The 13,092-nt window shown below is 42.5% G+C and overlaps 2 protein-coding genes across 8 annotated transcripts in view; one reads left to right on the plus strand and one right to left on the minus strand.

Moving 5' to 3' along the window:
* NVL (nuclear VCP like) overlaps positions 1 to 13,092 on the minus strand; it is a 180,067-nt gene that overhangs the window by 38,159 nt on the left and 128,816 nt on the right. Inside the window, exon 23 of one of the 7 annotated variants that reach the window (XM_059875669.1) lies at positions 6,958 to 7,463. The exons of the other annotated variants lie outside the window; for them this stretch is intronic. Within the exon in view, the coding sequence (XP_059731652.1) occupies positions 7,410 to 7,463 (54 nt within the window). The 3' untranslated portion in view covers positions 6,958 to 7,409. Of the gene's footprint in view, positions 1 to 6,957; positions 7,464 to 13,092 lie in introns of those variants that run through there. 7 annotated transcript variants of the gene reach the window in all.
* On the plus strand, positions 2,804 to 13,079 carry DEGS1 (delta 4-desaturase, sphingolipid 1). Its single transcript, NM_001034289.2, has 3 exons — positions 2,804 to 2,981; positions 9,003 to 9,745; positions 12,592 to 13,079. The coding sequence occupies exons 1-3, from the start codon at positions 2,900 to 2,902 to the stop codon at positions 12,736 to 12,738; spliced, it is 972 nt and encodes a 323-aa protein (NP_001029461.1). The 5' UTR covers positions 2,804 to 2,899; the 3' UTR covers positions 12,739 to 13,079.

Raw genomic sequence — 13,092 nt, forward strand, 5'->3', positions numbered from 1 at the left:
CTTTTAATTTCATGGCTGAAGTCACCATCTGCAGTGATTTTGGAGCCCAAGAAAATATAGCCTCTCACTGTTTCCATTGTTTCTCCATCTATTTGCCATGAACTGATGGGACTGGATGCCATAATCTTAGTTTTCTGAATGTTGAGTTTTAAGCCAACTTTTTCACTCTCCTCTTTCACTTTCATCAAGAGGCTCTTTAGTTCTTCTTTGCTTTCTTCCATAAGGGTGGTATCATCTGCACATCTGAGGTTATTAATATTTCTCCCAGCAGTCTTGATTCCAGCTTGTCCCTCATCCAGTCCAGCATTTTGCATAATGTACTCTGCATATAAGTTAAATAAGCAGGGTGACAATATACAGCCTTGACGTACTCCTTTCCCTATTTGGAACCAGTCTGTTGTTCCATGTCCAGTTCTAACTGTTGCTTCCTGACCTGAATACAGATTTCTCAAGAGTCAGGTCAGGTGGTCTGGTATTCCCATCTCTTTCAGAATTTTCCACAGTTTGTTGTGATCCACAGTCACAGACTATGGCGTAGTCAATAAAGCAGAAGTAGATGTTTTTCCGGAACTCCCTTGCCTTTTCAATGATCCAATGGATGTCGGCAATTTGATCTCTGGTTCCTCTGCTTTTTCTAAATCCAGCTTGTACAACTGGAAGTTCTTGGTCACATACTGTTGCAGCCTAGCTTGAAGGATTTTGAGCACTACTTTGCTAGCGTGTGAGATGAGTGCAATTGTGCGGTAGTTTGGACATTCTTTGGCATTGCCTTTCTTTGGGACTGGAATGAAAACTGACCTTTTCCAGTCCTGTGGCCACTGCTGAGTGCGTGTGCATGCCTATGTGTAATTAAAATATTGTTAATCCCCACAAAAAGCCTGTAACTGAGTTCTTCTCCTTTTCTCTAGAATGCCAAAATCCACATTCAATTCAAATATAAAAGGTGAAAAGAACTAAGTGAAAATATTCCCTCCCAACCCTTTCCCTCAGATTTCTACTTACTCTCCTAAAATATAATCATTTCTTGAGTGTCTTTCTAAACCTATTTTGTGCATATCAAGGAAAAACATATTATATATGCATTATGCATACACTCCCCGCTCCTGCTCAATGTTTTGCATTTAATGGTGTATTTTGAAGATTAATTCATATTAACACACAAAGACCTTCCTCATTTATTTTTAGTGAGGCATAGTATAACATTGTATGGTTAACTGCATGCACCATTATTTGTTTTAGTTTGTTTGAGGTTTTTACCTCTGGTATGAAACACTAACAGATATGGTTTTAAAAAAAAACAACAACAACAAAAAAACTGTAACCATAATACAGCACTATTATCACAGTTAAATTAACAACTCCTCAATATCACCACATATCTAATCAATATCTGAATGAAATGATCACGTGTCAATTTTTAAAACTTTTCACAATTTGAATCACAATCTAAATAAGATGAATAAGCTGTGGGCTTCCCTGGCAGCTCAGTGGTAAAGAATCCACCTGCCAAGGCAGGAGACATAGGTTCCATCTCTGACCCAGGAAGATCCCACATGCCTCGGGCAACTAAGCCCTTGTCAGAAGTATTGAGCCTGTGTTCTACAGCTGAGGAGTGGCAATTACTGAAGTCGCGGGGGCCCTAGGGCCTGTTCTCTGAAACAAGAGAAGCCACCATAATGAGAAGCCTGCTCACAGCAACTAGAGAAGAGCCTGCAAAGTAAGGAAGACCCAGAACAGCTGCGCGCGCACACACACACACAAACTAAAATGCTGTAAATACAGTTTGTAAACGACTTAAAATACAAAATCAATAAATTGCAGTTGATTGACGTTTTTTGCAGCCCTTTTAATCTGTCGGTTTTCCCTCTTTTGTTTCTCTTGCATTTTATTTATTAAAGTACTCAGGATGTTGCCCTACAGAATTTCCCACAGTCAAGATCTTGCTGATTCTATGTCTGTGGTGTAGTTTAACATGCTCCTCTGTTCTATTTTCTATACATTAGCATTTGGTTCTAGGTATGTGATCACACTTGGCTGTAGTGTGCATGTGTGGATGTGGTGTTTTACTGAGAATATCCTGTTGGTTATCTTCCTTTTTGTAATCTTAGTCAGTTTCTTTTTTATTGGAGAAGGGGTAACTTAATTTTGAGACAAAATGTCCTCTCAGGAAGAGGCGGTGGTTCAAACGACCTGTGATAGATGTAAGGTTGAGCAATGAACTTACAAGAGAAATGGTCACACTAGAATAATTCAGGCAGAACAACAAATTCCTCATGATTTTTCACTCTCAACGAGAGTGATTTCCTTTTTCTTAATTAGCTCTTAATCACCACACGCTCCGCATTTTTTTCCTGAGGTATTATTTCGAGGAGGCAGCCAAAAACAGCTCAGTAAATAATTTGCTTTTCAAAATTAAACAAAACTTGGGCAAGTTGCCACGGATTACTGACCAAGGATTCTTGGGCTCAAGCTCCAGCCTCCCCGCGAGGCGCTAAAGCGCAGTCTCATTTCACTTGAGACCTTTCCTGCCTTTTTCACCTTTTCCCGGGGACCAGCACCAGCACCGCGCAGAACAGGCCTCAGGGAGCTGGGACTTGCAGGAACTCGGCATCCCGGCTTGTCGCCGAGTCACATAAAAAGCAGAAACGAGCGCCGCGGAGCAACGGAATCCCGCCCCTCGGAGGGGGCGCCCGCCCACCCCAGCTCCAGGCCGGGGGGCGGGGCCTCGGGACTCCGCCGGGGGGCGGGGCCTCGGGACTCCGCCCCGGCCTGCGTCTCCTCTCCCGCCCCTCCGCCGCCGGCTGACACGAGTTGCGGAGCGGCAGTCTTCGCTTTCGCCGCCGCCCAGGAGGAGAGTGGATAGGAGCGAGAGCCCGCCGCTGGCCCGTGAGCCGCCGCCATGGGGAATCGCGTTTCACGGGAAGACTTCGAGTGGGTCTACACCGATCAGCCGCACGCCACTCGGCGCCAGGAGATCCTGGGTGAGGCTCGGGCCCGCGCCCCGTTATGTGCGTGCGCGGCCTCCCGCCACCTGGACGCGCCTTCCTCGCGGCGGCCCCTGCGCGCCCGAGGCCCGTTAAGAGCCCGCTCCCGGCCGCGTCCCGCCGCCGCCCGGGCCCCGGCCCGGCTCGTGAGGGAGGGATTCCCCCGCGCGCCCCCGCCTGGCCGCGCAGACCCGAACCTTCGGCGGGGGAGGCACAGGCGCGCCCTCGAGCGCGGGCGTCCGTTCGGGGACAGGGTTTTCTTCAGCCGGGTTCCCTCGGCCAGACCGCGCTCGAGTAGATCCTCTCGCCCAGAGATACTCGTGCTGCCGGTGGGCGCAGTGATCTCCTCTCCCTTCTCCCTTCCGCCTTCCCCCCTTCCCCGTCTCCCCCCTCCCCCGCCTCTTTCTCTTCCTCTCCCTTCTTCCTCTGCCCGGCGGCCCCGGGCGAAGCCAGGCTGCGAGCGTGTGCGAGGCAGGGCGTGGTCCCGGAGCATCTAGAGGCCCACACGCGGGGCGCGCGGACGCTGGCCGACGCCCGCTAGCGATCCCGGCGCCGGCGGCTGCAGCCTGGGCCCAGGGAGGGGGCTGGTGGTATCCCACCCGTTTGCCCCCAGGGGCCTTTCAGACCGGAAGGGTAACCTTTCCAGGGCCTGGGTCCTGGGGTGCTCACGCTGATCTCGTGAATTCTCACAAATAAGGCTGCGAGAGGGGCAGATTCATGTTTATTTTTCATCCATCACAGTTTTTTTTTGGACGAAAAGGCTGTGTGTGGAAGACTTGCCAAGATTAGCTTTCTGGTTCCCTGACTGCTAATTTAGGGCTTTTACATCAGGTTAAACTAGGCCCTAACAACTCTCTGGAGGTGTCAGGCGCTCAGCTGTTTGCAGCTTCTATATTATATAGAGAATTCTCTCATCTCTCCCAGGGTTGTGTTAGGTACTGTGTTGAGTACTTTACAAACATTAACCAATTTAATTTTCCCAGTGACTAGGTCGATGTTACCCCTATTTTAAAGATGTGGTAGGAGTGAATAACTGTTAGAGGGGCATTCTGATTTGGGTTAGATTCTACCACAACGTTTGCTCTTGTTTTGAAAATCTGGAAACTAATGGGTGACAAGTTGAATAGGAGGAATTATTTCTCATACAGAGTATCCGCCTAGTTGTTCTTGTCAGCATCCATTCGCCAAGTGAAAAGAAAAGGCAAGTCCCTGCTCTTTGCTGGAGTAAGGTAGAAATGTCATATTTTCACAAAAGGAAAGGAATTAGACCTTTAAAAACTTCCATAGTCTAGCAGACTCTTCAAAGTTGGCTATTGAACAGCAGTTCGCCTTCTCCAAATTGCCGGCGTCCTGGATAAAGCAACTGTTCCTTTCCAACCAATACTTGTCTCTCAAGTATTAGCAAACAATGGAACCTGAGTTGGGTAATACGTGATCATATAACTAATACATGGGTGAATCTAGATTTAAACCCATATCCTTCTGACACTAGGGACTCTGTTAAATAAATTTATAAATTGTAAAAAAAAAAAGCATTAGTAGATCCTATTGAAATGGATTTTTAAAAATCGAATCAATAAGCTGGGAGCGTGAACATTTATAGTTGCTATTAACGCTACCCCTTTAAGAGACTTTGGTTCTTGGATGCTTTCTTTACTATTTTTAATCAAAAATGTGTATTTTGCAAATCACACATAAGAGATGGCATATAGTACATTTTAATCTATGCCTAATCAATACATGCATAAGAATAATCTGGTCTCAACTCTGTAAAAACAAACACCTGAATACCAAAATGTAGCTATCTGTTTAATATTCAGACAATCAAGGAAGTGAAAAGGTGTTTGTCCATGCTTATCTCAACATGAACCTTTTTTCCACAAACTTATTATCACTGGACCGTTTCACTTGGAAAGTAAAAGGACTACAGTATTTCCCGATGAAGATGCTAATCATTTTCTCTGCAGGTGTAAATACTGCTCAGTGTTCCATATCAGCGGTGGAGATGGAATAACCTCAGAAAAGATAAGAATCTGGAGATTTGTTTAAATTATACTTAAATGATGAGATATTTTTGAAATGTGTCAGGTTTTGACAGGGTGAGAGGCACAAGAGAACATGGATATGATAACAGCCAACATCCATACACTAAATTTACAAAATTTATGTACAAAACTAATGAAAGCTATTGATTGGGCCATTTATGGTTGTTTAGTTGGACCATTACTATTGTTGTTTAGTCGCTCAGTCATGTCCCACTCTCTGCAACCCTGTGGACTGTGTAGCCCACCAGGCTCCTCTGTGCATAGGATTTCCCAGGCAAGCTTACTGGAGTGGTTTGCCATTTCCTTCTTCAGGGCATCTTCCCCACCCAGGGATTGAACCTGCATTTCCTGCATTGACAGGCAGATTCTTTACCACTGAGCCATCAGAAAGTGAAAGTGAAGTGAAAGTAAAAGTCTCAGTAGTGTCTGACTCTTTGCGACCTCATGGGCTGTACAGTCTATGGAATTCTCCAGGCCAGAATACTGGAGTGGGTAGCCTTCCCCTTCTCCAGGGGATCTTCCCAACCCAGGGATCGAACCCAGATGTCCCACATTGCAGGCGGATTTTTAACCAGCTGAGCCACAAGGGAAGCCCAAGAATACTGGAGTGGGTAGCCTATCCCTTCTCCAGCAGATCTTCCCAAACCCAGGAATCGAACTGGGATCTCCTGCATTGCAGGCAGATTCTTTACCATCTGAGCTATCAGGGAAAGGATGATTATTAGTAGGTCATATAATTGCAGGAAATGTTCCCTTTACTGCTGTACTTCTGCTGGGAAACTTTTTTTTTTTAACTGTCTTATTAAGATATAATTCACAAACTGTAAAGTTCCCCCTCCCCCTCCCCTTTTTTGTTTTTGCCCTTGCTGCACAGCATGTGGGATCTTAGTTTTCTGACCAGAAATGGAAGCTGAGCCCCCTTCATTGGAAGTACAGAGTCTTAACCACTAGATCACCAGGGAAATCCCAAAAGCTCACCTATTTAAAGTGTACAATTCAGTAGGGTGCTTTTTTTTTTGTTTTTTTTTTAATGTATATATTCACAGTATTAAACCATTCAGTTCAGTTCAGTTCAGTCGCTCAGTCGTGTCCAACTCTTTGCAACCCCATGAATTGCAGTACGCCAGGCCTCCTTGTCCATCACCAACTCCTGGAGATCACCCGAACTCACATCCATCAAGTCGGTACTGCAATCTAATTTTTAGAAAGTTCTTGTCACCCCAAGAAGAAACCCTATATTCATTAGCATTGAATATATCCTTCACTCACACTGCCCAGTCCTGGGCAAACACTAATCTTTGTTTCTGTGGATTTTACTGTTCTGGACATTTCTTATGAATGAGGTCATAATACTTGGTCTTTCGTGACTGACTTCTCTCACTTAGCACGATGTTTTCAAGGTTCACGCATGTTGCAGCATGTATCAGTACTCCATTCCTTTTTGTAGCCAAGTAATTTTTGTGACTTCCCTGGTGGCTCAGAGGTCTGCCTGCAATGTGGGAGACCTGGGTTCGATCCCTGGGTTGGGAAGATCCCCTGGAGAAGGAAATGGCACCCCACTCCAGTATTCCTGCCTGGAGAATCCCATGGACGGAGGAGCCTGGTGGGCTACAGTCCACGAGTCCATGTGTCCACAGACACGACTGAGCAACTTCACTCACTCACTCAATTTTTGTGTATGGTGTAAGAGAGAGGTCCAGTTTTATTCTTTTACATGTGGATGACCAGTTGTTCCAGCACCATTTGTTGAAAAGACTATTCTTTGTCCTGTTTAATTATATTGGCATCCTAGTGTTGATTTTTTATATACTAGAGTCGGACACAACTGACGTGACTTAGCAGCAGCAGCAGCAGCAGCAGCAGCAGCAGCACACCTGCAAAACGTGTGTTATCTTCTATCTTTTGTCAGATATGTCCATTTAATCAAATTTTATTTAAACTAAAAATGCTGGAGCTCTAAATAGAAATAACATTTTAATACAAAAGAATTACTACTTATTCACCAATGAACTGAATACTTTGTTATTTTATGTTTGAACAACTGTTGGACGTACCCATATTTAAATGAAATACTTACTTGAGCTTTTAATTTATCCCAGGATAATTAGTTTTAGACTCAAAACCCATAAGATTACTTTTTTTGACCCATTGCCTACAAAATTGTTAACACTGATGAAATGGACTAACAGCAAGAAAGATGAGAAGTTAGGGATAGGAGAGGGGAAAGGAAAGGAACAAGAAGAATTACCTTGAATTAACCCGACCCTTATATATGTGAAACTGGACTTACCTTCCTGTCCTGCATTTTAAGCTAGAATTCTTCATTTCACTTTTAGAGAAAAGAAGGTGAAGCTGCTCCTCTTCTTTTTGTTGTGCTGGGTTAAACATACTTGCCAACCCACAAAACCAAAGTGTGTATCTGGGCTTCCATTACCTGGAGTGGCAGGATACGGAGAAGAATCTGCATTTGCCTCTAGGCAATACTTCCCTGAATTACTAGCATATTCCATAATACTTGGTTAGATATTTGTGTGTGAAGTCAACAAATAATAATCTAACACAAATTAGCATTGTTCAGTCCTGATGCAGAAGGAAAGGAAAGAAAGAGGCATTGTGAATCGATAAGAGTTCTTTAGAATCTACACTAATTTGAGATAACTAGAAGTCTACATTGGCAGAAATTTATACATCTAAACATTTGAAAATACAGAAAATGGCTAGAAGTTACAACAAACTGGCAAGTAGAAGTGACTTGGTTAGTATAAGGAAATTATAAAACCTAAATCAGATACATCAGTTTATCAGACTATGATTGCCACTTTTGTAAAACTTACAAATTTAACATACAAAATTTTTTTTTTTTCTTTCTTTTTTTTTTTTTTTTGAGTGCAAGGGCCACACCGACGCCTGCGTGCCCTCCTCCCTCCCCCCACCGCCCGGGGCAGAGGGAAGGGACACGAGCGCGGACGCGTGTGACAGCGGCGACAGGCGCGCGCCGCCGGCCCCCCGGCCCCGCGCGTCCCCCCCTGGGAAAGGGGTAACATACAAAAATTTTTAAGAGTGAAAAGGGAACTGCTGCTGCTGCTAAGTCATTTCAGTCGTGTCCGACTCTGTGCGACCCCATAGACGGCAGCCCACCAGGCTCCCCCGTCCCTGGGATTCTCCAGGCAAGAACACTGGAGTGGGTTGCCATTTCCTTCTCCAATGCATGAAAGTGAAAAGTGAAAGTGAAGTTGCTCAGTCGTGTCCGACTCTTTGCAACCCCATGGACTGCAGCCTACTAGGCTCCTCCATCCATGGGATTTTCCAGGTAAGAGTACTGGAGTGGGGTGCCATCGCCTTCTCCAGAAAAGGGAACTAGATAACATTTATTCATGTTGTGACTATCTTTCTGTTAATGTATGAGGGTCTAGATTTTGAGGCTCATTTTTTCCTACAAAAATTCTCAAATTTGTTGTGACATGATATTTAGTAACTTTACTGTTAGAATATACTTCTTCCCGGGACTTCCCTGGCAGTCTAGTGGTTAAGATTTCGCCTTCCACCCTGAAGGAGGGCATGGCAACCCACTCCAGTATCCTTGCCTGGGCCCTGGACAGAGGAACCTGGCAGGCTACAGTCCAGAGTTGCAAAGAGTCAGAAGGGACTTAGAACCCATGCATACTCTATTTAAAGAAAAAAAAAGACTTCCAATGCAGGGGGTGTTGGTTCCATCCCTAGTTAGAGAGCTAAGATGAAACAGAAGTGGTATTATAACAAATTCAATAGACATTAAAAATAGTCCACATCAAAATATACCTATTTTTAAAAAAGCATATACCCCTTCCCTGTAGTAGATGAACATTTGATAGTCTCAAAGAGAGCATATGATTTGGAAAAAATTAATTGATGTGTAAATTGATATTAGTTTAATTGCAGAACTGTTATGCACTTTTCTCAGGCTTTGATTTTTTGTTTGTTTTTTTCCTTACAGCAAAGTATCCAGAGATAAAATCCTTAATGAAGCCTGATTCCAACTTGATATGGATTGTAATTATGATGGTTCTCACTCAGTTTGTTGCATTTTACTTAGTAAAGGACTTAGACTGGAAATGGGTCCTGTTTTGGGCATATGCCTTTGGCAGCTGCGTTAATCATTCAATGACTCTGGCTATTCATGAAGTTTCCCACAACAGCGCCTTTGGCCATTACAAAGCTATGTGGAATCGTTGGTTTGGAATATTTGCCAATCTCCCTATCGGTGTCCCATATTCAGTTTCCTTTAAGAGATATCACATGGATCATCATCGATACCTCGGAGCTGACGGCATCGATGTGGATATTCCAACCGACTTTGAAGGCTGGTTCTTCTGTACTACTTTTAGAAAGTTTATATGGGTCATCCTTCAGCCTCTCTTTTATGCTTTTCGACCTCTGTTCATCAACCCCAAACCAATCTCCTATCTGGAAATAATCAATACTGTGATCCAGATCACTTTTGACATCGTGGTTTACTATGTTTTGGGAGTTAAATCTTTAGTCTACATGTTGGCAGCCTCCTTATTTGGCCTAGGTTTGCACCCGATTTCTGGACATTTTATAGCTGAACATTATATGTTCTTAAAGGGACATGAAACTTATTCATATTATGGGCCTCTGAATTTACTCACCTTCAATGTGGGTTACCATAATGAACACCACGACTTTCCCAACATTCCCGGAAAAAGCCTTCCCCTGGTAAGTAAAGGATTTTATACATGTTCTAATTTCTGATGGTTCTGTGATCACAATTAGTCTTGACTTGCTCATTTAAAATGAAATGTAGTATATTTTGTCCATCTAGGCAGTTCATCAAAGAAAACAGCAAGAGTCTTAAAAGTCATGAGTTGGGCAGCCTAATTTTACAGACCTCACTGTCCTGGATCCCTAAGCCTTGTGGTGACACATAAAGTTTAGAGTGTTCGGGGGGTCTGTATAATCAACTGACATGTAAAGTAATTCAGAAATGGAAAATGAAATTCCCTCTGTGGAGGCAGCAAAAATTTACATAACCTTTATCACTGTTAAATACACTTAGCTAAAGTTTGTGTTGGTTTATTGTGAAATACAGATACTCTGCATAATTGCTCTGCAGAATAAGTGAATGTCAGTTTCCAGTGGTGCAGACATCCCACAGGCAGGGACCATCCGTTTCCCGTCACAGTAGACTTTTATCTTACTGCTTGTGGAGTAAATGAAAGGCAGCATATTGACTTTCATCCTTTCTCAAAGGATAATCCTCTCCAAACTTCAGTTATATTTCTGATGAATTCACTTATTAGACTTTCCATCCTCAGAATGGATAGCTTTTACAGTTCCATTACCAAAAAATGTTTCTGTAATTCTAAAAAGGGGAAGTTGTAGGAGATGTAGTATCAATTTTTCATGATTTTTTATTTTTTTAGCTGTGATATTAAGGAAACCATAACCAGATATTTTATGCTAGCATATCTACTCACCCAAATTTTATAGATTTCATCTTAAGTTTTTAACTGTTGACTGTTTACAAACTTGCATACAGCATGACAACTAAATATAACATTTGATTATTGATTGGATTACTAGTTGAGGAAAGAAAAATCTAGAAAGGACATTGAGTTAGTGGGAAATTTTGAATATGAACCACATAATAGTAATATTGTGTCAGTGTTAAGTTTCTTGGGTGTGGAATGCTATTATGGTTTTGTCGGGAAATGTCCTTGTTCTTGGGCTTCCCAGGTGGCTAAGTGGCAAAGAATCCGCTTGCAAGTGCAGGAGATGCAGGTTCGATCCCTGGGTTGGGAAGATCCCCTGGAGGAGAAAATGGCAACCCATCCCAGTATTCTTGCTGGGAAAATCCTATGGACAGAGGAGCCTGGCAGGCACCAGTCCATGGGGTTGCAAAGACTCAGACACGACTGATGACATAACTTTTTCTTAGGAGATATGTATTGAATATTTAGGGTGAAATATTCAGAGTAAGTTTGCACATAACATCTGCAACTTCTCTTCCAGCAAAGAGCAAAGTATGTGATTTATATCATATATGGAAAGAGAGAGAGAAAGTAGCTGTGGCATAGTGTTAATTGGTGGACCTAAATGAAGAGCATATGGCTGATGGTTTTGTTGTTCTTTCAGCTTTTCTGTCGGTTTTGTGTTTTCAAAATAAAATGGGGGAAATCACCACACAGCTGGCTGAAAACAGTTTTGAACGTGGTGTGATGTGCCCGTGTGGCTACTTTGTGTCATTTTGGTTGGAGAGTGTGCCCACCTTTGCTCACCTCTTCCCTGCCTAGGAAAGTACATTTTTATATTTTTAAGAGATTAGGGCTTCTTAGGCGGCTCACTGGTAAAGAATCTGCTTGCAATGCAGGAGACACAGTTTCGATCCCTGGGTCAGGAAGATCCCCTGGAGAAGGAAATGTCAACCCACTCCAGTATTCTTGCCTGGAAAACCCCATGGATGGAGAAGCCTGGTGGGCTACAGTCCATGGGCTCGCAAAAAGAGTTGGACATGACATGGTTTAAGGAGAAAGCTGGTCACCTTTGAACAAAATAATTCACCTTTTCCAACATAAGCCACATATTTTGACTTGTAATTTTCTTGAGCAGTCTGTAAACTGAAAACTTAGGTCAGCTTAAACATTACCTGCTCATGGTTCATCAGTGAGAATTTATTTCCCACTCCATTCCACACATTGCTGAACTAATAGACATTCTCAAAGTTCTCTGGTCTTCCTTTCCTGCCTGTTCTATTGTGTATGCCAAGAAGTACCTTGTTCTGCAATAGTTGTGTTGCAGTAATTATGTTGCATGTAATGATCACATGGTTAGTTAATAGATATGCATAACAAGGTTTCTTTCAACATCTCTATTGAAAGGTAACTCATAGATACAATTCATACACTTACAATGTGCAATTCAGTGGTTTTTAGATTGTTCAGAGCCTTAAAAACATCACTGCAATCACATTTTGTTGAAATCAGTGTTTTACTCCGCACTAACTAGTCTTGCTTGCTAATCACACTGGCCATAGTCATTTTTTTTAAAAAGACATCCTTAACGTGAGGTGGCTGAATTGTACGTTTGATAAGTGATCAATTTCTAACTGGCATGCCACAATAATTCATCGGTATTTGCAGGCAGGTTCCTTAATGGCAGCGTCAAGTGGTGCCTTTAAACCCTGCAATGCCAGTCATTCAGTATGACATTTAAAAAACATCAAGTTGATTGGATTGCAAGTATTTGTTATTAAAAGATGGCAAGTGCCACATTTACAAGTAAGCTAATAAACTACAAGTAAATTTACAAGTAAACTAATCCCTCAGAGCTTGTTGAAAAGAGTCAGTAATCCTAGAGGGTCAAAGATGGTTTATTCCAAAAATGTAAACTGCTTTCTGTTTAGAATTCCCAAAGCTGCTGCTGTTACTTATTTATTTAAGAGGGAGGTAGGAGAAAGTTTCATGGTTTCTTTTCTGAGTGTGCATGTCAGACATCCATCTGTCATCTTTAATAGGACTCTGTTAACACTCATTATTCATCTTGCTGTATTTTTTCCCTTCTAGGTGAGGAAAATAGCTGCTGAGTACTATGACAACCTCCCCCACTACAATTCCTGGATAAAAGTGCTATATGATTTTGTGACGGATGATACAATAAGTCCCTATTCGAGAATGAAGAGGCATCTGAAAGGCAACGAGGTTCAGGAGTAAATGTCATTAAGACCAAAGGAACTCCTCTCTGAAACTTGATCATAACTGAGAAAGTGGAATTTTTGAATTATTAAGACCAACTATGTTTAGAAGCTGCCCTCATACAAATTCAGAGTGTGATCTTCATAGTGTCAAGAAGCTAATCTGGCTTTAAAGAGTCCATCTGCGCAGTGTTCAGCTTTACTCATTATATTACCACTGTGGTGGATGTTTTCACTTAGGTCTGACCCTTTGTAAGCATATCATAAAAAAAGCTTTTAAAAAGCTATTTCTAGTATGTTGTTTTCACTATAAGGATTTACTTTATTAAAATCGCTAATAAACTGAGCTATTAATCACAATACATAGTGTTTA

Source organism: Bos taurus, chromosome 16 (assembly GCF_002263795.3).
Source record: "Bos taurus isolate L1 Dominette 01449 registration number 42190680 breed Hereford chromosome 16, ARS-UCD2.0, whole genome shotgun sequence".
Classification (NCBI taxonomy): Eukaryota; Metazoa; Chordata; class Mammalia; order Artiodactyla; family Bovidae; genus Bos; species Bos taurus.

What these genes read in the sequence shown, in the direction of transcription:
- DEGS1 (NM_001034289.2), top strand. Translation starts at nt 2,900, where the DNA reads ATGGGGAATCGCGTTTCACGGGAAGACTTCGAGTGGGTCTACACCGAT. An exon ending in TCGGCGCCAGGAGATCCTGG is followed by an intron (nt 2,982 to 9,002) that starts GTGAGGCTCGGG and finishes TTTTCCTTACAG; the next exon opens with CAAAGTATCCAGAGATAAAA. An exon ending in CCGGAAAAAGCCTTCCCCTG is followed by an intron (nt 9,746 to 12,591) that starts GTAAGTAAAGGA and finishes TTTCCCTTCTAG; the next exon opens with GTGAGGAAAATAGCTGCTGA.